Source organism: Ochotona princeps, chromosome 7 (genome assembly GCF_030435755.1).
Source record: "Ochotona princeps isolate mOchPri1 chromosome 7, mOchPri1.hap1, whole genome shotgun sequence".
NCBI lineage: Eukaryota > Metazoa > Chordata > Mammalia > Lagomorpha > Ochotonidae > Ochotona > Ochotona princeps.
This window is the reverse complement of record NC_080838.1, coordinates 70,379,881-70,400,701: the sequence shown is the minus strand read 5'-3', so window position 1 is coordinate 70,400,701 and position 20,821 is coordinate 70,379,881. Positions and strand designations below refer to the sequence as shown.

General features: G+C 42.7%; 1 protein-coding gene across 3 annotated transcripts in view; it reads left to right on the top strand.

Moving 5' to 3' along the window:
- The window catches only part of SLC4A4 (solute carrier family 4 member 4), a 336,295-nt gene that overhangs the window by 220,279 nt on the left and 95,195 nt on the right, over window positions 1-20,821 (top strand). For all 3 annotated transcript variants that reach the window (XM_004596192.2, XM_058667227.1, XM_058667228.1), the window contains 4 exons: window positions 7,717-7,874; window positions 15,748-15,835; window positions 17,940-18,094; window positions 18,700-18,813. In XM_004596192.2, coding sequence (XP_004596249.2) covers window positions 7,717-7,874; window positions 15,748-15,835; window positions 17,940-18,094; window positions 18,700-18,813 — 515 coding nt within the window. The remainder of the gene's footprint in view (window positions 1-7,716; window positions 7,875-15,747; window positions 15,836-17,939; window positions 18,095-18,699; window positions 18,814-20,821) is intronic.

Here is a 20,821-nt window from a genome sequence, read left to right as displayed (position 1 = left end):
CAGTATGAATTGAGCTTAAGTACATATTAGAAACTGTACTTTAAAAAAGTACCTTTAAAAAGTCATTATCATGGAAGAAAAAGAGAATGTATAGATATAAGCTATGTAAAAAGAATGACACAGAATCTCAAGTTCAGATGATTCTTGAATACCACTTGTTCTAAGGATATTGAATAAAAACAGGGTTACCTTTTTTGAGAATTATTTTATTTTTACTGGAAAATAAGATATATAGAGAGGAGGAGAGACAGAGAGGAAGATCTTTTCTCCGTTGATTCACTCCCCAAGCAACTGCAACGGCCAGAGCTGTGCCGATCCAAACCCAGGAGCCAGTAGCTTCCTCCGGGTCTCCCACATGAGTGCAGAGTCCCAAGGCTTTCGGCCATCCTCTACTGCTTTTCCAGGCCACAAGCAGGGAGTTGGATGGGAAGTGTCCACAGGGATACTGGCGTGTTCAAGGTGAGGACTGTAGCCACTAGGCTACTGCACCAGGCCCCAGGGTCCCATTTTAATACGTAAGATTCAGAGGACAAATCACAGATTTTTTTTTTTTTGCAAATAACACTGCATTATAGATGTTTTTTTTTTAACATGCTCATGTTGGCAGAGAGAAAGAAAATGGAATAGAAATATATAGTGACTCATGAATAGGAGCAAAGCCTGGGCCTTGTAACCAAGTGTTTATAATGCTGTAAATCTGAAGTGAGGATAGTAGAGTAGGGCATTTATTAACCAGTTGTTTGTTCTAGCCAGTTAACATAGATTAACAATTACATAATGATGAGTCCTATGTATAAATGCCAAAATGTGCAAGTTGCTTTCATAGAAGACTACAGAAGAATCTAAGACATGATTATATTACAGAAGATGAACTTTGTCAGCTAGCTATATGTGATGTATATCACTTGTATGTGGACAACTTTCTATTATCAAACAGAACTTGTCAATTCAAGTTAGAAGTCTCTTTAATAATCAGCTCACTTGGTCTTCTTTTTCCATTTATAATCTCTAATTTCTTGGTATGCCTAAACAGTGATCACTGAGTTAATAGAAAAGCATTCATAAAATAAGGAAGGTTAAAAAACTGTGAGAGTAAGCATTTATGGGACAGAAAAATTTCAGTATATTTCTAAGCAGCGTTAGTGAATCCACTCCAGAAGAAAGAATACAAATTGATACAAGAGAGCACATCTGGTTCTGGCTTGTTTTTTAAAAAAATATTTATTTATTTGTTTTAGGAAAGTCAGTTTTTACAGAGAGAAGGAGAGACAGAGAAAAGGATCTTCTGTCCACTGATTCATTCCCCAAATGGCCACAATGGCCACAGCTGAGCCGATCTGAAGCCAGGAGCCTGGAACCTCTTCCGGGTCTCCCATGCGAGTGCAGGATCCCAAGTCTTTGGGCCATCCTCGACTGCTTTCCCAGGCCCAGAGCAGGGAGCTGAATGGGAAGCAAGGCCACTGGGACATGAACTGGCCCCCATATGGGATCCCGGTACGTGCAAGGCAAGGACATTAGCTGCTAGGCTACCTCGCCCAGACCCATTCCTTGGTTTTAAATGTGGCTTTTAAGTGGTCCCAAAACTTTGGGCCAGCTTCCACTGCTTTCCCAGGCCATAGATATGGAGCTGGATGGGAAGTGAAGTAGCCAGGACTTGAACTAGTGCCCTTATGGGATCTTTACATTTGTAGGTAGAGAATTAAAATTGAGCCATTGCACCAGCCCCTACATCTAGTTTCACAGAGCTGGTGTTTTATAGGCTGGCAAAGCCAACTTTTATTCATAAAGAAAGAAAAGAGGTGAATTGGTGTTTGATGAATCAAAATTATGGAGATTTTAACTTTGAGCCTGTGCTTGAACTGTATTCCTAGGTGTACAATTGCTGGATTTTATGGTCTTCCATTCCAGATGTGCGTTTTGTATATTTTTGTCCTTTCATTACAGTTATTTCTTCATTTATTTCTTTTCCATTATACTGTAAATTAGGGCTCTGTTAACTCTGTACAATAGGAGAGGAGACACATTTTTTTTTCTGCTAAGAACCATTTGGATATGTGCAGCATTATTTGTAGGCCATACAAAATTATCAACTTAGAAATTGGCCTGCTATAGAGTTATTGAATTAGGAAGCCTGCCTATGTTTGCCTTGGCAGGACTGGGCCATTTTTCCATCTCTCACATGGCTTATGGGCTGGCCATTCCTCACCACTACTCTAGAGGAACTCACCACCGGTCCCTGAATTGTAGCTGTCGCTCTCTGTTCTCTCTCTTCTTACCTCTCTCATTAGTTTCATTTTCGCTGCTGACTTCATTCTTTCCTAGTATGGTTGGTGCTATGGACATGTCTTTTACATGTGGGAATGACATCAGATTAAATATTGATTTTTATACATATAAAATTATCAATGTTTCCAATTGTATTAGGCCCCTCCATGCATGCTTCGGGTGAATTACTCATCAAGAAAGGAGTTTACTAACATTGACCATATTTGGGCCTTTTGTCATTGCCTGGCTGGGATGTACAGAGGATGATTAGAAAAGCTTGTGGGGAGAGTTAAAATAACAGTCACAATGTGTTCTAGCCAGTTACTTTCTCCTTGGGCATTCTTGTAGGCCCTAGTGACACAGCACTAGAAACAGATAAATACTCCCTCCTCTTGCATGCTGTAGTGATGTAGACAGTTTCAAAAAGAAAAGAATCTGTGCTACGTTCAGTTGGCAAAAAGTAAAGCAGGAAGAGGAGAGAATAGTATATTTGAGGAGAACGGGTTGAAATTGTAGTGGGGATGGTTAGGGAAGGCCTCTCGGATGAGAGGCTGACTTTAAAACAAAAGATTTTATTTATTTGTCTGAAAGAGTTAGAAAGAGAGAAGGAAATACACAGAGAAAGATCTTCTGTACATTGATTCATCCACTATCGTAGGGCTGGGCCAGGATAAAGCCAGGAGCCATGAATTTTATCCAGTTCTCTCGTAAGTTCAGGGACACAAGCACTTGGACCATCTTCTGCTGCTTTCCCAGACATATTAGCGGGAATCCAGCATCAAAAATGGAGCAGCCAAGACGTGTACTGACATGCATTTGGAATTTTGCCATCACAGGTGTTGAGTTTAACCACTACACCACAGTGCTGGCCCTGAGGGATTGAAGGCAGAGAGGGTCCATGTGGAGGGATGGTACATAGGAATGTTTTGGGGTGAGCATGCTTGGAGGGTGTGAGGGAGGACACAGAGTTCTGAACGCTGGACACAAAGAAGAAGGGAAGGAAAAGTTGGAAATGAGGCTGGGGAGCTGTAAGAAGTGTGGGGTCTGCGAGTTGTCCCAGGTTCTGAACTTCACACAGTGAACTGGGCTCCAATGCAGATTTTGGGAAGAAGGGTGTCGTAAACTGGATTGGTCTTCTCTGCCTGCATTAGTGAATAGATGAGATCAAGGACAGAGACAAGTAACCCAGCCAGGAGGGTCATCCTTGCAGGAACAAAGAGGCTGTCAATGAAGGTGGTGAGAAACAGTTGGATTTTGAATTTGCCGGATAGTGGGTTAGGGAGAGCACTCCAGGGAGTGCTTGTAGACAAAAGGAACCATCCAAGTGCTGAGCTCTGGCAGCACCTCCAGTAACACTGGATTTTACCTTAGAGTAATTATCACTTCTCTTTTAGAACACTAGACAGAAGCACAGTCTGAGCTATCGCAAGGAACTTGCCCTCGCAACTGTCTCCCTTTAAAGCATATAGGATTTACTTTATTTCCTTTGGCCTTAAAAATATGCACCTAATTCTGCTGTATGGTCAATGGTGATCTCCATAAAGTTATCCCAATATAAATGAGACTCTGTAGAAGCAAATAATCAACCATAGGATATCCTACATGTGTTGTCATAAATTGTTTTGACAGATCCAGGTAAAATTACTATGGTCCAGCTAGAGCCTAAAGAGTAACTGCAGGGCCTGGCATGATAGTCCAGTGGCCAAAGTCTTTACATTGCACATGTGGGGATCCCATGTAGGCACTGGCTTGTGTCCTGGCCGCTCCACTTCCCTTCCAACTTCCAACTTGTGGTCTGGGAAAGCAGAATAAGATGGCTCAAAGCCTTGGAATCCTGTACCCCCATGAGAGACTTGGAAGAAGTTCCTGGGTTTGGATTGGTTTGGCTCTGACTGCTGTGGCCACTTGCGTAGTGAACCAGTGGATGGAAGATCTTCCTTTCTGTCTCTTCTTCTCTCTGTAAATCTGATTTTCCAATACAAATAAATAAAACCTTTAAAAATAAATAACATACGTCCAGCTCTTGAGGGGTATTTTATGGTTTTATACCTTAATTTTTGGTGCTCTCGTGTCTATTGCTTCCATTAATAATGTTCATTACAGATGAATTGTGTCCAAGGTAGTGTTCAACACCATGTGGAGTAAGCTGCTGTTAGCCTTGTTTTACTCATGGAACGATACTTACTCCTTGACAAGAGTCTGACTCAGAAGTGAGAGCCTCTGAGACTTACTGGGAAGCATGCAGGGGTGGAAGGAAGCCTTGAAGGATGACTGAGTTCTGCAGGATGTTTAGAAGAGGTAGAAATGACAAAAGGATACTTTTTGATCATGAGTTTGGGAAGATAACTACATAGAGCAGAGGACATTATGGTCGGCCACCTGCCTGACTGGGCCAAGAAGTCCACTAATGAGAAGAGCAGGTAAAAATTAGATCATGACTGAGCTTTGTGTTCTATGTTGGTAACAAGAACTCGCTCTAGAAAGACCCGGAGGAAGATTATTCTAGCAATGTTGCTTTTCCCGTGTCTGGACACTTGGCCATTTCCTATAGTCTGAATGTGGAGAACGAGCCATTCCTACAGCTTCCTTAGACGATAGTAGCAGGTGCAACTTGATGTTGATGAAGCCTTCCCAGGGCTGATCTGTTCATATATGCATTGTGAGGAGGAATTTCAAAATGTTAGCATTTCTTGGGGAAATTAGTTGTAAAAACTTAGAATTCCCCACTCCTTCCAAGTGGTTAGAGTGTAACATTAAAGGAAACAGTCTGTGTTACTGATTGTGATGGAGTTCTAGGGTTTAGTTCTCCTGTCACTTCTTTTCCTAAGAACTCTTAAGTGGAAGTTGAAAATAAAATGTCGGCATAGCCTTTTTATTAAAGGGGAAAATTGGGTCATGCCTGCCGCTTCCCATCTCAGCAATACTCCATGGCAGAAAATACTAAGTTCAACTGCCACTTTTGGCTTAAGGGGAGGGATATTTATCTAGGGTGATAACCGTGTATTAGGACTCTGATTTCTCTGATCATGCAGAATTCTTTTATTTATCTCCCCATGATGCTTCAAAAACTTTCCTTGAGGTATGTGAAAGAATAAGACCTAGGGGAGCAGGGCTTACCTTTTAACGTGTGTTAAGCAACCTCCACTCTCCAAGACAGCCACTTGAACCTTCTGGTCTCTCCTTCATCCCCTGCATGCCTCCTTATTCCTCCTCCTCTTCAGCTCACTTGCATTTCACTGCAAAAATCTAAGTGCCCAGAAGCTCTCTTGCCATCCCACCACCCCAGATCTCCCAAATCACCCTCGTTTGTACCCTCATCATCGTCTGTCTTGCCTGGGGAGGACCCCTGAGCTCTCCAGCTCTACGTTTCCTTATCTAAGTTAGATTCCTCCAACTGCGATGGGGGCTTGTTCTGTTTGGCTGGTTTAGGGCTGCGTGAGCTGCTTTGGCAGTTCTCCCCTATCTCTTCTGCATCATGTATGTGTCTTCCATACATCATTCTCGTTCACATTGCAAAGTGCTGTTATCTCTCCCATCTCTAGAAATCCCCTGCTTTATGCTCTCCTCTGCCGGTATCCTCATTTCATGATTTCCTTGTTCTTTATGTTCTCAAAATAATTATCTCTACTTCCCATTTCTGCTTTCTCATCACTCTTTCTTCGCTGGGTACCCTGTTACCCACTACAGTGGTTAGTTTCAAGACCCCAGCCATCTCCATCTTGGCACATTCATTCACCTTTTCTCATCGTATTTTGAGCTTTCAGCAGGCTGGGGCTCAGCCAATATACTTGCCTTGTTGAGTGCTTTCTTCACCTAACTGTTGGTAAAGTCCTGATCTTCTCTTCCTTTTTACTACTCTTTTTCAGTGTTCTGTATTGATTTCTTCTCCCTTGCCTAGAAAAGGTAAAGTGGCCCATAGTGTCATTATTTCTCCCTCTTTGATATCTATACTCACACCAACGATTATTTTGTTGTTTCATGGCCTTAAATACCCTGGATCTGGTGACATCTCCCAATGTATGTCTTCTACCTTTCCACCAGGATTCCTGCCTAAACATTTCAAAGGTCAAGTGTGGGTGTTTGACACGCAGTTAAGATGCCCCTGTCTCACTTTGGAGTATTTGTTTCATATTCCAGTTCCATTGACCTCAGCTTCCTGCTAATGCACTCCATGGGAGACAGCAGGTGATGGTTCAAGTACTCATGTGGAAATACTAGATCAACTGCTGATTTCCTGGTTTCAACTTGGCCCAACCCTGGCGGCTGCAACCATCTGGAGAGTGAGCCAATGGATGGAAGACCTCCTCTTTCCTCTGTTTCCCTTCTCTTCCATCACCTGCTCCCTCCCCCCCTCCTCTCTCTTTGCCTTTCAAATAAACAATACAAAGCAGTTTTTTAAAACTCCTCTTGTGGCCGTCAAGGCCCTATGACCTAGTGCTCCCTTCCCTGTACAGCTTCATCTGCTGCCATTTACTCTCCTACTTCAGTTGAGTTATTCTTTTTAAAATATTTATTTATTTATTTGAAAGGCAAAGTGTCAATAAAGGGAGGAAAGGAAGGGAAAGAGTGAGAATGAGAGGGGCAGGGAGAAGGAGAAGACAGACAGAAACAGATCTCTGAGAAAGAGTGAGAAAGCAGAGAAGCCTCATGTGCTCATTCCCTCCTCAGACGACCACTCGACTCAATAGCAGAGAGCCAGAATCTCTATCCTCATCTGCTACCTGGGTAGCAGGGAGCCGTCCTCTGTTTTCTCAGGAGTATAGCAGGAAGCTAGGATTCTCGTACTCGGATAGAGAGGGCGATACCGTCATTGCAAGCATTGGCAAAATCTTTGTGCTACAAAGCCAGCCCAACACCTGAGCTTGTATTATTCTGAATCCCAAGGTTCTCCCTGTCACAAGGCTTTGAACATTCCATTCTCACTACCTAGAAATTTCCTGTGCTTGGCCTTTTGCATGACCTGTACTTTTATCCCGATAGCAAGTCCATTTTTTTCCCCCAGAAGTCTTCCCTAACTACCTTGTCTAAAACAATCCTCTTATCTGTATTTTTTTTCCTTCTTAGCACTTGTCACCACTGTAAGTTGTGCTTTATATCTCCCCCATGGAAATATGACCTAAGGAGAGTGTGTAATCGGTCTAGCCATCTCTGTGCCTTCTGAGTTACATCATGGGTTGGCTTATAGCACCCTCCCGTTAGTTTCCACTGAATGAATGAACAAATGAGGGCATATGGTTGTGCTGCATATTATTTCATATGTAAATTATGAGATTGTACCTTCAATACTCTTTGAATCCAAGGTTTAGATAAATATTTATTGTAATTGAATGATTGAATATAAAGCTGGTGCCTATTCATAAAGAAATTTCCCAAAAGTTTTAGACACATGGGATGTCGCCTCTTGTACCCCTCTTTGGAAATAAGTTGTATTTTCTTGTTCTTTCCACGCAGCTGAAAAATAAGTTCATGAAAAAACTGCCACGTGATGCAGAAGCTTCCAACGTGCTTGTTGGGGAGGTTGACTTCTTGGATACGCCCTTCATTGCCTTTGTTCGACTACAGCAGGCTGTCATGCTGGGCGCCCTGACTGAGGTCCCTGTGCCCACAAGGTAGGCTGTTGTCAGACCTGGCGCGTGCATATACAATGCGCTCGTAGGGAAATATCTGTCAGGATGGAGATCACTGGATGGACACATCTAGTGCTAGCACACTGCAGAAATTTGAAAGATGATGAAGTCTGACTTTTATACTATCAAATTCTTTGGCCCACAGGAATGAAACTGATGCATTGGGATTTGATTATTGTTCATAGCCCTCTTCTTATATTCCTGGTGAACAGTGGTGGTTCTAGTTTTTGCTTACTGATTTCTTTAGTGGAACATTAAGTCTGTGGCTATAAAGTAAATTAGAAATACGTTATGATGAAGTTAAGAGAGAAGGAAAAAGGAAGGGTGAGGGATGGAGGGAGTGAAGTACCATATTACAGTTGTGCTGATGGACATGAAGTATGTTCTTCATATTTTAACAAAAAAATTTGAAAGTTAAAAATATTGGGCCCAGCGCAATAACGTAGTGGTTAAGGTCCTCGCCTTGCACGCCCGGGATCCCATTTGGGCGCTGGTTCTAATTCAGGTAGCCCCGCTTCCCATCCAGCTCCCTTCTTGTGGCCTGGGAAAGCAGTCAGCAGTCGAGGATGGCCCAAAGCCTTGGGACCCTGCACCTGTATGGGAGACCCGGAAGAAGCTCCTATGGCTCCTGGCTTCGGATTGGCTCTGCTCCAGCTGTTGTGGCCGCTTGGGGAGAGAATCATGGGACGGAAGATCTTCCTGTCTGTCTCTCCTCCTCTCTGTATATCTGACTTTCAAAAAAAAAAGTTAAAAATATTACTTGACACTTGTGAGTACTAACATTAGAAATAATAATAATTTATTGGATTGTGCCCAAGTCTATCCTTATGGGCTATTTTACCTAGTTCTTATGATGATATTCACAAGTATGAACTGTAAGTGCTCAGGTTTTATAGCTTAGGGACCTGAGTGTGAGAGTTGAATTGTCAAAGGCTCAGAAGTCATGATTACTTTCATTTTGCTCTGTGTTTATTAGAAAATTGGCCGTGAGTTTGCACATGCATACACATGTGAACACATTTGTGTAAGAATGTTACGCTGGACACTTTATCTTGCACACTTCCTAGTTAATGTGTCTCGTGTCACATATGTTTGTACCTGGCTCACAGTCTGTGCTCGGTTCATGGCACAGAAGTGATCTTCATCTCTCCCCTGGCTGCTAAGCTCTTTAGGGTGAGGACGCTTGACCTGCCTGGAAGAAGAGTTCACAGAGACACCTGTGACTGTCAGATGGACAACCGAAGCTCATTATGTGGAAGCACCTTGTGGGAGTTGGGGTATATACACTGTGGGTCCCAGCAGACAGGGACAGGTGACTGTTTATCTTCCGGAGGTTTCCTCACATGAGCAGAAGGGCGGTGAGTCCTCCCCGGTGTGCTCATGTGATTGACCAACAGTGCCAAAAGGCTCAAGGTTCACTCTGAGCCAGCTTAGGAGGAAATTCCCAAAGGCTTCTTAATTTATAGGTTATCGGCCGCTGCTCCTGGTTACATGTTTTTTTAAAAAGTTATTGTTACATTTCTTTTTCTGAATTTATTATTTCGGTATGTTTACTTCAATACAGTTTTGAAGGTTTAGGGGTCTTCCCTGCTCCTCCTGCTCCTTCCTCTCTGTTTTCCCCTTCTGCCATTTTTCCTCAAATTATCACAGTAGTACAGTCCCTTAATAACAATTACAAGTCTAATTTTGTGGTAGGTATAGGCAACGGTAAAGAGTCTAGTGTCATACTTACATTTCTTAGAGCCTTAAAATAAGGATCGTCTCTAGGTCCATCATTGGATGATTAGCAGTGGGATGGAGACGATCACAGCTTATTCAGTGAGTGGGGTTATCATGATTTGTGTTTTCTGTATCTCAACATTTTGATTGAAAAGGATTCTAGCAGAGCCTTGCAGTTCTATCAAAGCAATCACCTGGCAAACAGCTGACTCAGATAATGGCCGAAGGCCAGGTCAGTGCCCCTACGGCTTTATTTATGTCTTTTTGGACAAACTGTACTGGGGTTTGAAAGGGAAAAAAAACATGCCAAGTGGTGTTAGAGAAAATTGCTCCTGCCTTTTCATTTTTTATTACCATTTTTTTCTTTGTAAGCTACAAATAAAAAATACTTTAAAAGGCTTTTTATTGAACAATAACACACATGCTTTGAGTAGCAAATCATGACCGTTTTTGCGTCCCTCTCATCATCTGCTCTTGTCTGGCTCATGCTCTTTTTCTTCAGCCCTGGAGGGCTGGACTACTCTAGAGGTGAAATACAGCATCGTTTGCATTAACAAGAGGATTCAAGCAGTTCAAGCGACTGTAATTCAATAATATCATAAAACTATTTCAGGGCAATAATCTGAGCAATGTATCCTCACATGTTAACATTTTTCCAGGAAGTAGCTTATCCATTTGTTCCCCTCCCCAATCAGTGCAAGCTGTGATCACAGAGCAGGGAGTCTCATTAAAGTCTTTCTGTGCTGGGTAATATGGGGCCATTTACCAGGGCTGCATCCTGTGAAATCCAATAAAGGAAATCCCATAAGGAACATGATAGGCCTGCATTTCACCAAGGACTGTGACATGCCTGCCACTGTGGTCTTCTTCAGGGAGACCAGGAATGTCTGTGTTGTGAGACCCTTTGATGACAATGCTTTTCCTTTTGCTAAGCTGGAGGGAAGCTGTGTGTTACTGCTCCTGCTATTCTAACAAACAGCATTGCTATTTTGCACCTTCCCTTCTTGTGTAGAGTCCCCATGTTTCTCTGTTTGCTGTTACTTGGTGGCTGTTTCAGCTTCTGCTTGCAGCTGCCGGACCCCCAGCTGGGTGGATGTCTGTATGCTTAGGGGCCTAACTTGCCCTTCATGTGAAAGCAAACAAGCTGTTCTTTGATCTTTGATGACTTGGTAAGATATGTTTATGATTTTCCTAGTATCTTCTAGGCACTTTGCTGTCATCTTAGATCCGCTCACAGAGGCCACCACTCACTCATATTTATGAGCCAGAGCAGGGATAAATATTTTTATTGGTATTTTACAGTTGAGGGATGGAGGCAATGGGAAAGATTGACTATGCATGCTGGAAATAGAACTGCAGACTCTGACTCAGATTTTAGGCGAGCCCAAGGAAAGGAGAAAACTTGAAAGGGTTGGAATAAAATATTTTAGATTTCTCCCACAAGGAGCAATAAAAGCTGTAGATGAGTTTGTCTTTTTCTGACCTTAATTTGTCCATCTATTGGACATGTTTATTCAGTAAGCTGAAGCCCTTTACAATACTAGAATGCTTACTCTTCTAGTGTGGCTTTAAGTTAAGTATTCTATGTTGTAAATAATGACTTGCCTAGAAAAGCCACTTGTACTTACATGTTAAAACCATTTTTAACAATCTGTTCAAGGGATCGTGATGGAGGTTCTACTAATTCAGTTCTGTCTGTCCACAAAGCTGTTTGCTAGCTGCATATAATGTGGTTAGTTATGGTGATTTGTGGTTCTCATCAGTCTATTGTGAACGCTACAGTTTAGCTACATTTTCCAAAACCACTAAATATGAATAATGGGGTATTTGATTTACTGTGTTGAGAAAAAGGGGTAAAGGATTGGTCTATGCTGAGTTTATTCTAGAAATAGCAGTGATGGATCAGGAAGGAGGGGGATGCGCATCCTTTCTCAAAAGATGGAATGGTTTAGGAATGCCAGCCCCTTCTGTGATATTATGCTGTGTTTCTGGCTATAATTATTCCGTGAATGTGAATATAGGCCATCGGTTCCGGACACAGATCATCTGGTACTTGCCTTTGTGGAGCTTGCTGGAGGCATCCTCCTCAGGCATAATTAGTTACATGGAAATGCTCACCAAAGTAGAAAATGGGCTCCCTGAAGACTCTTGAGACAATTAGGTGCTATTACAAACTCTAATTCTGGCCTATTGGACTTAGGAGCCATTTGAAAGAACTCAGTAACATAAATTCTCTCTCTCTTTTTTTTCCCCTGAGCTTTTAACATGGGCCAGGGCCTTCCAGCCACACCAATGTGATGTTTACCCTAATTTTTTAATAAAGAAAAAAAAAGCTTCTGGTTAAAAATAACATCTGTCCATTGACAAAAAACAGCTTAGATCATGAAAGGAATATTCCGTGTCTTATAAACGCTGAGTTTAACAGAATGTGTTTCAATTGTGAAAGTTGCAACCTATTTTTGCCTCTTTGAGGGTTAAGGGGGAGAGGATCTGTTTCAGGTGGAGTGAACTTCCACTCCTGGATTTGTTCTCTGTGGTTAATTTGCTTCTCTGTCTTGGCCCTATTTCCATCATGCAGTCCACATTCGATATACCTTGGGGCCTGCAATCCTGCAGATGAACTTATAGAATTGAACTGCTGTTTCCCAATGTTTATGGATTCTCAGATCCCTCTGTGTATGATTTTAAGGGCATGGATTTCCTGAACTCTTCCTGCCTGGGGGGATGTCATCATGTTGTTTCTTTCTTTTCTTTTTTAAAGATTAATTTTATTTACTTAAAAGGCACCTTTACAGCAGGAAAGCATGTAGGAGAGCTATCTTCCATCTACTGGCTCACTCCCCAAATGGCTGCAGCAGCAAGGGTCAGGCCAGGTCCAAGGCAGGAGCTTCCTTTGGTTCTCCCACGTTGTGCAGGAGCCTAAGCACATGGCCACCCATTCCCAGCACATTAGCAGGCAGCTGGATTGGAAGTTGAGCAGCAAGGACTTGAACTGGTTGCCCTATTGGATAATGGGTTATAGGCAATGGTTTTACTGTTTTTCATAATGCTGGCCATACACCATGTTGCTATTATTAGGTACTTGTGGTATTCCATTTAGGAGAAATATAATATTTTGTGGATCAAAAATTGCATTAGCGAGGAAAGAGGAATAATATCTTTATGTCTAGGTTACTGATTTTGTTCTCATATTGCTATAGTATATGTGATATACACCTTTAATCCAGTACTGCTATTCATTCCTTAATATTATTGAACAAAGAGGAAAGAGTAACTGCTTTATGGAGAATGCATCCCTGGATTTCATGGTATTTACTTTGGAGGCTGCATAGCTCTGTCTGTGTATGAAGCAGCTATCTGTCATCTGCCAGGATTTTCACTGGAGGACCATTGATGACAGATGTTTTTCTTGCTAACAACACAGTATGTTGGCCTTGTGGCCATATAGCCAACCCAATAAGGAAGTCAAATGTCAGTGGACAGATACATTTCCATAGCGTATGCCGTAAACTAAGATCATGAAGGAGATGTTTAGGTGGAATTAGGATGGTTCACAATGATTCTGGAGACATTCAGCCTAATCTGCAGTACTGAACAGTTAGGATTTAATCGATTGTTGCAATAACAAAGGACAGACAAAAGAAATCCATTATTTTTAAAAAATGCACTATGTGAAAGGAAACAGGAATTCAATACTTTCTGTGGTGGCATAACCTCTGCCACTTTTTGCTTAAACATGCTCCCTCACTGTCTTTCCGGATAGCTGTCCTATGTAGACAGGCAAATGGAACTGGGCCATGAGATCAATGTTTCTTAGTAGAATCCATGCTTTGCTTAGTGGTTAATTAATTAATTTTGTGGAGGGCAGCTTGTGATACACTTAAATCAATAACCAGTCTCTATGGAAAAGCACACTTTGTTGTCACATAGGAGCACTGTGTCATCAGGAAGGGGTATACGGCTGTATATGAAGTGCACACGAAGGCACGTGCTGGACTCACGAACTTCAGCATCGGGAGTTCATGGTTTCCTTCATGGTTGAGCTGACCCTCGTGTCTGCTGATCACTTTTGCTGTTTCCTCTACTGTGCAAACTCCAGAAAGAGAGTGTGCCATGATGCTCAGGGCTGCTTTCTAAGAAATATAAGTACTGGGTGTATTTATGGTTATTCTAGTATAAGATATGCATATGCAAACTTTTATACTTTTTATACTCTTGATTATTTTCCCCTATCTGCTTTGAATTTTATAGGGGGAGAATGTGATCATGTATCCAAGAGCATTTTTAGAACTCTTACTAAAGGGCCCGGCGGCGTGGCCTAGCGGCTAAAGTCCTCATCTTGAACGCCCCGGGATCCCATATGGGCGCCAGTTCTAATCCCGGCAGCTCCACTTCCCATCCAGCTCCCTGCCTGTGGCCTGGGAAAGCAGTCGAGGACGGCCCAATCCTTTGGGACCCTGCACCCATGTGGGAGACCTGGAAGAGGTTCCTGGTTCCCGGCTTTGGATCGGTGCAGCACCGGCCGTTGCGGCTCACTTGTGGAGTGAATCATCGGACGGAAGATCTTCCTCTCTGTCTCTCCTCCTCTCTGTATATCTGACTTTGTAATAAAATAAATAAAATCTTTAAAAAAAAAGAACTCTTACTAAAGTGAAGTATAAAGTAGACAAATGAGTAATACAATTTGGCTAAGTGAAGTGCTGAGCCATTTCTGGTGATATGAAATCTTAACCTAAGATTTCTGTCTCTTATTAAGTATAGTAGCTCTTGCTATATTGTGATCCATGCAAGTGGCACACTTTTTCTCTGTTGAAGGGGTCAGACAGATAAAATTAGACAGAAATGTGTAGTGATAAGAGTAAGAGGCTTATTGGTCTGTTCTGTTTCATTTAACTATACACATCCCTTACTTTCCTTTGGCCTCAGTTTCCATCCATTAAGTGGAAATAGTTCACTTGTCCTTACTGCAAAGGGTTGATGGAAATTTGAATGAAGTGATAAATGTAAAATGTTTTGCTGGTGTTTTAAAAACTGTGTGTATTTGTGCATAATTTATTGTTAGAAAAGACATGATCAATAATAAGGTGGGGATTTAGCCAATGTTACCATGTATGTGTTTTTTTCTTATTTACCCATCAGATTCCTTTCTTCACAATGTTTGCCCATGTGGTCCATGAGGGATAAGAGATGACCCTAAGTTATTGCAGGCTTCTTGCCTGGTGTGATGGAGCTGTATTTTGGCCTCCTTAAGAAAAGCAGTATGGAAAGGAAAATAGGAAGCCCATCAAAGAACTTTAACTCTTAGTGGATGATGCTCTGTTTTAAATGTGTCTGTCCTAACTTTGGCTGTCTCTGTGTGGCTTACTTGTAGAGGGTTTGATTTTTGCTGATACCTGATCACTTTTGAGTGGAAACATTTCTTGAACATGTGGGAAGACTTATTTGTCACTGCTAATAGTGGGTAAGGAAAGTCAGAGAAATCTGAAGATGCCCTAAATCTTTGCAGTTATTATGTTTAGTGGAGTTGCCTCAGAGATTCTGAAAGTCAGTAGAAATGGAGAGAGAAGAAAAGCTATAAAAGAAAGATGGAGTGGTTTATCAAGCATAGAAAGTGAACCTTTCCTGCTTGGTGAAGGAACATCTCTTTTGCTACCAATTGCACTAAACAACAATTTGTATTGTGCAGTTAAGTCAAAGAGCATGTTGTCTCTCATCAGGAAAAGTAAGCTGTTTTTTTAAAGATTTTTATTTATTTTTATTCAAGGGTAGGAACTGAGCCAATCTGAAGCCAGGAGCCAGGAGCTTCTTCCTTTTCTCCCACATGGCCACAGGGCCCCAGCGATTTAAGCCATCCTCTGCTGTTTTCCTAGGCCACAAGCAGGAAGCTGAGTGGGAAGTAGAGCAGCCAGGACGTGAACCAGCGCCCATATGGTATCCTGGTTCTTGTAAGCGGAGGACTAGCCAATTGAGCCATCATGCTGGGCCCAGAATATTGAGGTTTTAAAAATAAGATATTGGAAAGATAAATTCGACACCTAATGCTTATACAAACGCAGATGAAGTTTTCTCAGGTTTGTGTGTACCAAGAATAACGAAATGAGTGTTAATAGCTTTTCCTCCTTTTATTTTCCACTAGGTTCTTGTTCATCCTCTTAGGTCCGAAGGGGAAAGCCAAGTCCTACCACGAGATTGGCAGAGCCATTGCTACCTTGATGTCTGACGAGGTAGGGAATCAGGAAGGAGGGCTTCTGTGAGTGGCCTATTTGTGTCGCTGTCATGCTGTGAGTTGGCTGTCACAGTCTATTGCATTGGCACTGTGTGATTACCTGGCTCCTTCGTACAGGAGGCACAAGCATTGGTTGCACATGTCCTGACACTCTATAGCGCACAGTTTCCAAAATGTCTGAGGTTGTAAACTCTGTGTTAGAACAAACCATATTGGCTTCTCTTTTTCTGAGTATTTTTAATGTGCTAACATTTTAGAAATGTTAACTGACATGCTTTTTGGATGTGATGAACTCTGAGCTGGTACCAGGGTGGGAGAAATACTGTCGGCACGCGGCACCGCTGCCTCCTGCCTCTGTGTCTCTCTAGTTCACTGTTAATTAGATGTTTTGCTTTTCAAACTATGTTGCTTGACTTTTCGGATTTTCCACGTTATGTGGAGAATGGAGCTGTTGTCTGCTTCATTATAGAATTCTACATGGCAACTACTCAGGGGCTGAGAGCACTGATGTACGGCTATTCTGGTGTTTTTTCCGCTTTGGAAACATGTGTTTCTTGCATCAGTCACTTCCTTTTTTTTAAACACCTTTTTCATGTTAATGGGTCATTGATGAAAAAAAAGATAACAGATTTAGTGAAGTTTATAGGTACAGTTCTAAGAATATAATGAGATCTGCTTCATATCCCTGTTTCTCTTTCGTAGTTTTTAAGATGACGTTTTAAATTTATGTGATGGTCAAAGGCTTCCTTGTTTTAAAAAGTGCTTCTTCTAAGTTGTATCAAGTAGGCTTAGGCAATGTGAGGTTTATTTTTTTCTTGTAGAATAGGAATTTTAGAGGTGGGCAGTTGCTGGGGTTGACGTAAATGCTCAATGACAAATCAAGAATGAAGGCTCTTGCTTCAAGATCTTGTTGTGACTTTTTTATCCTCTGTGAAGCAGCTTTGCCTGCAGCCATCTCCAGCCACCTCACCCTTGGTTTAGGATAGGAAGACCAGGGTAAGGTGACATCAGCTGGATCTGGTTTAGCAGATGTTTGAAAGCTTAATTAGAGAGCCTTTCTCTTAGATTGTATTTATTAGAGCTGTCACGCTCTATCCTTGGGGTTAGCTGGGACAATGAATTTCTGACTTTTCAGCCTCTGTGATGGGAGATTGCAAAAGAAGTTGGGGGATGATTGTGTCTGCGCCAGAGGCTGTGCTGGCACATCACATGACCCTTCCTTCCAATCACAACCCCTAGACCATGAGACTCTGCTTGATGGGCTCCTTTGAGTAGTTATTTTCCAGAGACAGAGGGATGATGACCTTTGCGAAGAGTTAAGGGTATTGGACAGCAGCCGTCTTCCCTTCTGTTAACGAAAGAACTAAGGGAGTATGACAATCTTGGATGACATGTAAAATACTCTCGCAACATCAGCTTGGTTAGAAGAAGGAAGCAGCTGACGAAAGGGTTGAATCCTGTGTCCCTCTCGTTGAATATCCTGTATAGCTGACATGAAGCCTGTGCTCCCTTGGAAGGCTTTTTAGGAAGGAAGCTATTTCCTTCCTAAAAACGAGGCAGATGAGCACGTAGTTAAATCCCCTTGCTTACTGAGCTGCTGGTGTCTGTCACTCAGTTTTTTCTTTTTTTAGTAGTTTGTGTCATTTGTGTGTCAGAACTACAGTGTTTGGGTCTTAACCTAATGTTAACACTCAGCATGAACTTTTTCCTTATTGAATGATCAGGGATTGTTTGTCCCAGTAGTTTTTACTTCCCAAAATGACTTGTAGCATGTCTCTCTAAACCATTCTCATCTGGCTTCTATGGCAACTGCATCTGTGGAGGCACATACCCAGAGGAGATGAAGGGCAAAGTTGTCTTACAGAATTGATAGGTGGCGAAAACTAATCTAGAAAGAACACAAGCATTTCCTCCTTCACCACCCCCCACACCCACCTGTATTTTGGGAGATCCTGTAATCGGAATAACTAAATATTTTGGAACCAGCTGAATAGTAGGAAATGTGAGAACATTGGTACTTCAGTGCATTGTGTGGGCTTCGCTTGGTGGAGTTACGTGGGAAATTCACTTAGTGGATCAGCACCTCTGTTACCCTACTTTAGGTATTCCACGACATTGCCTACAAAGCAAAAGATAGGCATGACTTGATTGCTGGCATCGACGAGTTCCTGGATGAAGTCATTGTCCTGCCACCTGGAGAGTGGGACCCGGCCATCAGGATAGAACCTCCCAAGAGTCTCCCGTCCTCTGACAAAAGGTAAACTCATGGGTGGTTGGGAATATTCAGTTGCTCAGATACCCCTGGAGAGGAAATTCTGTTTGGAAAAGGCAGCAGGCCCAGGCTATGCTCTGTATTGTCAGGTGCCCATTGAACTGAATCTCTGACCCCAGATGAATCAGGGTTGTACATTGTTTCACGTTGCCTTGGCACTATTAAGGAAGCATTTCGTGTTTCATGTCCTTCAGTGATTACAGGTCAGAGAGCTCAGTTATGATATTGGAATGTGTCACAGAGATCCTTCGAGAGCTTCCTGCCATGCAAAATGACCAGCTTACTCAAGTGTGCAGTCTTTAGGGGTTAAGGAATTGGATGAGATAGTTGAGGAAGAAACATTTCCTGGAAATCAGTTGTTCCCTAGGCAGAACAGTTGCCCTCTTAGGTGATAAATAATACATTCAGTGTGTTTGTTTGTCCAGCCCTTTGTCTTGGTTCTCAAGCTAGCAATGTAGTAGAACAGGGAGGAATCAGTGTTGTCCCAAAGAGTCTCTCTTCCACCTCTCCACTAGCAAGTGCGTGACACAGCTGAGAAGCAAGGGAATCATGTAAACTAATACCCTCTTGGACTCTGTTGTCTTGCTTAGAAAGAATATGTACTCAGGTGGCGAGAACATTCAGATGAATGGGGACACGCCCCACGACGGAGGCCATGGAGGAGGAGGCCACGCGGACTGTGAGGAACTGCAGCGAACTGGACGGTAATGGGCAGCTCCTTGACCATCCACTATGAGGCTCACCGCACAGCTGAATCTCTCTCCATCTTTCTGTCAGCGTTTTTGTTCACTAGCTTTGTCACTTGTTCAGTTAGGCAGTATTTGCAGTCACACTCACCCATGTCTGGTACAAGGGACACAGCAGTGAATTTCACAATAAGCCCATCCCTTGAGGGTCTTATTTTGTAGAGGTGAGAGGCAACCAGTATGCAAATAAATAAACAAGAAGATGGATTAATGAGACAAAATAAATCCCAACCAGGGACTTCTGTTTTGGCAGGGCAGCATGAGAAAGGGCGGCCAGAGAAGGACCAGTGGACATGGGCAGCATTTTGGATGAGCAGGTGTTAGATATAGGCTGCAAGAAGGGGTAGTCACACAGGCTGCTGGGTGTGAGTATCGGAGACCAGGACAGCTAGAAGGCGTCTCTGAGGCAGGAAAGCCTGTGTGGTGTGTCAGTTCTGCCCCTCTTACCTTTCAGGATTTCATCTCTTCCTGTACCTTCCCTTCAAGTGAGTTACCAGTTACAGGAAGGAGTAACTCCCAGCTGGCTGATCTGTCTCCTTTACATGCAGTGGGCAATTCAGGGCTCCCAGATTCTTCAATCTCTTTTTTTTTCCTGACATATCTTCCTTTTCTAATATTATGTTCTGCACTTCATTTTGACTTCAGTAAAATTTTATGTAGGGTTTTTATTTTAGGATGTTGTGGGTTCTAAAAAATGGCAGGATTTTTGAACACAGGCTATTTTATGGATCTGCAGTTGAGTATGAATAGAATGCAGTTGCCTACCTTTTAACCCACCTGGAGATTTTTCTCCTAAATTAAGAGGAAAGGATTTACTTCACCTTTTTAAAAAGATTTTAAAATTTTTATTGGAAAGTCAGATATACAGAGAGAAGGAGAGACAGAGAGGAAGATCTTCCGTCCTTTGATTCACTCCCCAAGTGATCGCAGCATCTTGAACTGAGATAATCCAAAGGCAGGAGCCTCTTCAGGTCTCCCACGTGGGTGCAGGGTCTCAGGGCTTTGGGTCATCCTCACCTGCTTTCCCAGACCACAGGCAGGGAGCTGGATTGAAAGCAGAGCAGATGGGATTAGAACTGGCACTCATATGGGATCCCGGCGAGTGCAGGGCAAGGACTCTAGCCAATGATCTACCACACCAGGTCCTCATCTTTATTCTTAAAGAATAGAGAACTCAAAACCTCTTCTCCCCTTTTTCATTGGGCATTGGGATGTGTTCTATGACCTGCTTTGCTAGGCAGTTCTGTCACTGTGTGATCAGCATATAACCAGATACCCTTAAAAGCAGAGTGGACCAGACATTGCACACAGCCTCCTGATGCAGTTGGGAGACATGAGATGGATGAGGCTGTTGTGCAGTGGAGTTTTCCATGTAAGTAGAAAAGTTGTATTTTAAATGAATAAAAGTGTGCAGCTGCCAGCACTTCACATGCTCAAGAGCAACATGCTGTGCTATGCGCTGCAGTGGCTGTGATGTTGCTGGGCAGTAGGAATTTTTTAGCTCATTATGGTCCTGTGGAACACAGGTCAATTGGGAATAGTTTTCCATTTCTACAGGCATTCCTTATGGGATTTTTGGAATGCCATCAGGCTGGGACTTCATTCTTCCACATTTCATCTCTCCTAAATGTGTCAAGTTTCTGCAGCATTCCCCCTGTCCTGCTCCACTCTGCATACTCAGAAACCTGCAGCAGCACATTCAGTGCAGCTAAGGCTTAGCGGGTGCCCAGGCAGATGTATCTGCTAAAGTGAGTTGGCTTGGAGGGGAAATGAGCGTGACGAGTATAGCCAAGACTGCGGGGAACTCGAGCATTACGAGTGGGTATTAAAGGCAGAAGCCACGACAGGCAGGGAAGCTGAGCTGTGAGGTGTGGAGGGAGGGAATGTATAGGCCAGGCACCTGCGAGAGCTTGTCTTCAGGCTCTGCTTGCCCCTTCTTCGATCACACACCTTCAAGACATCTTTC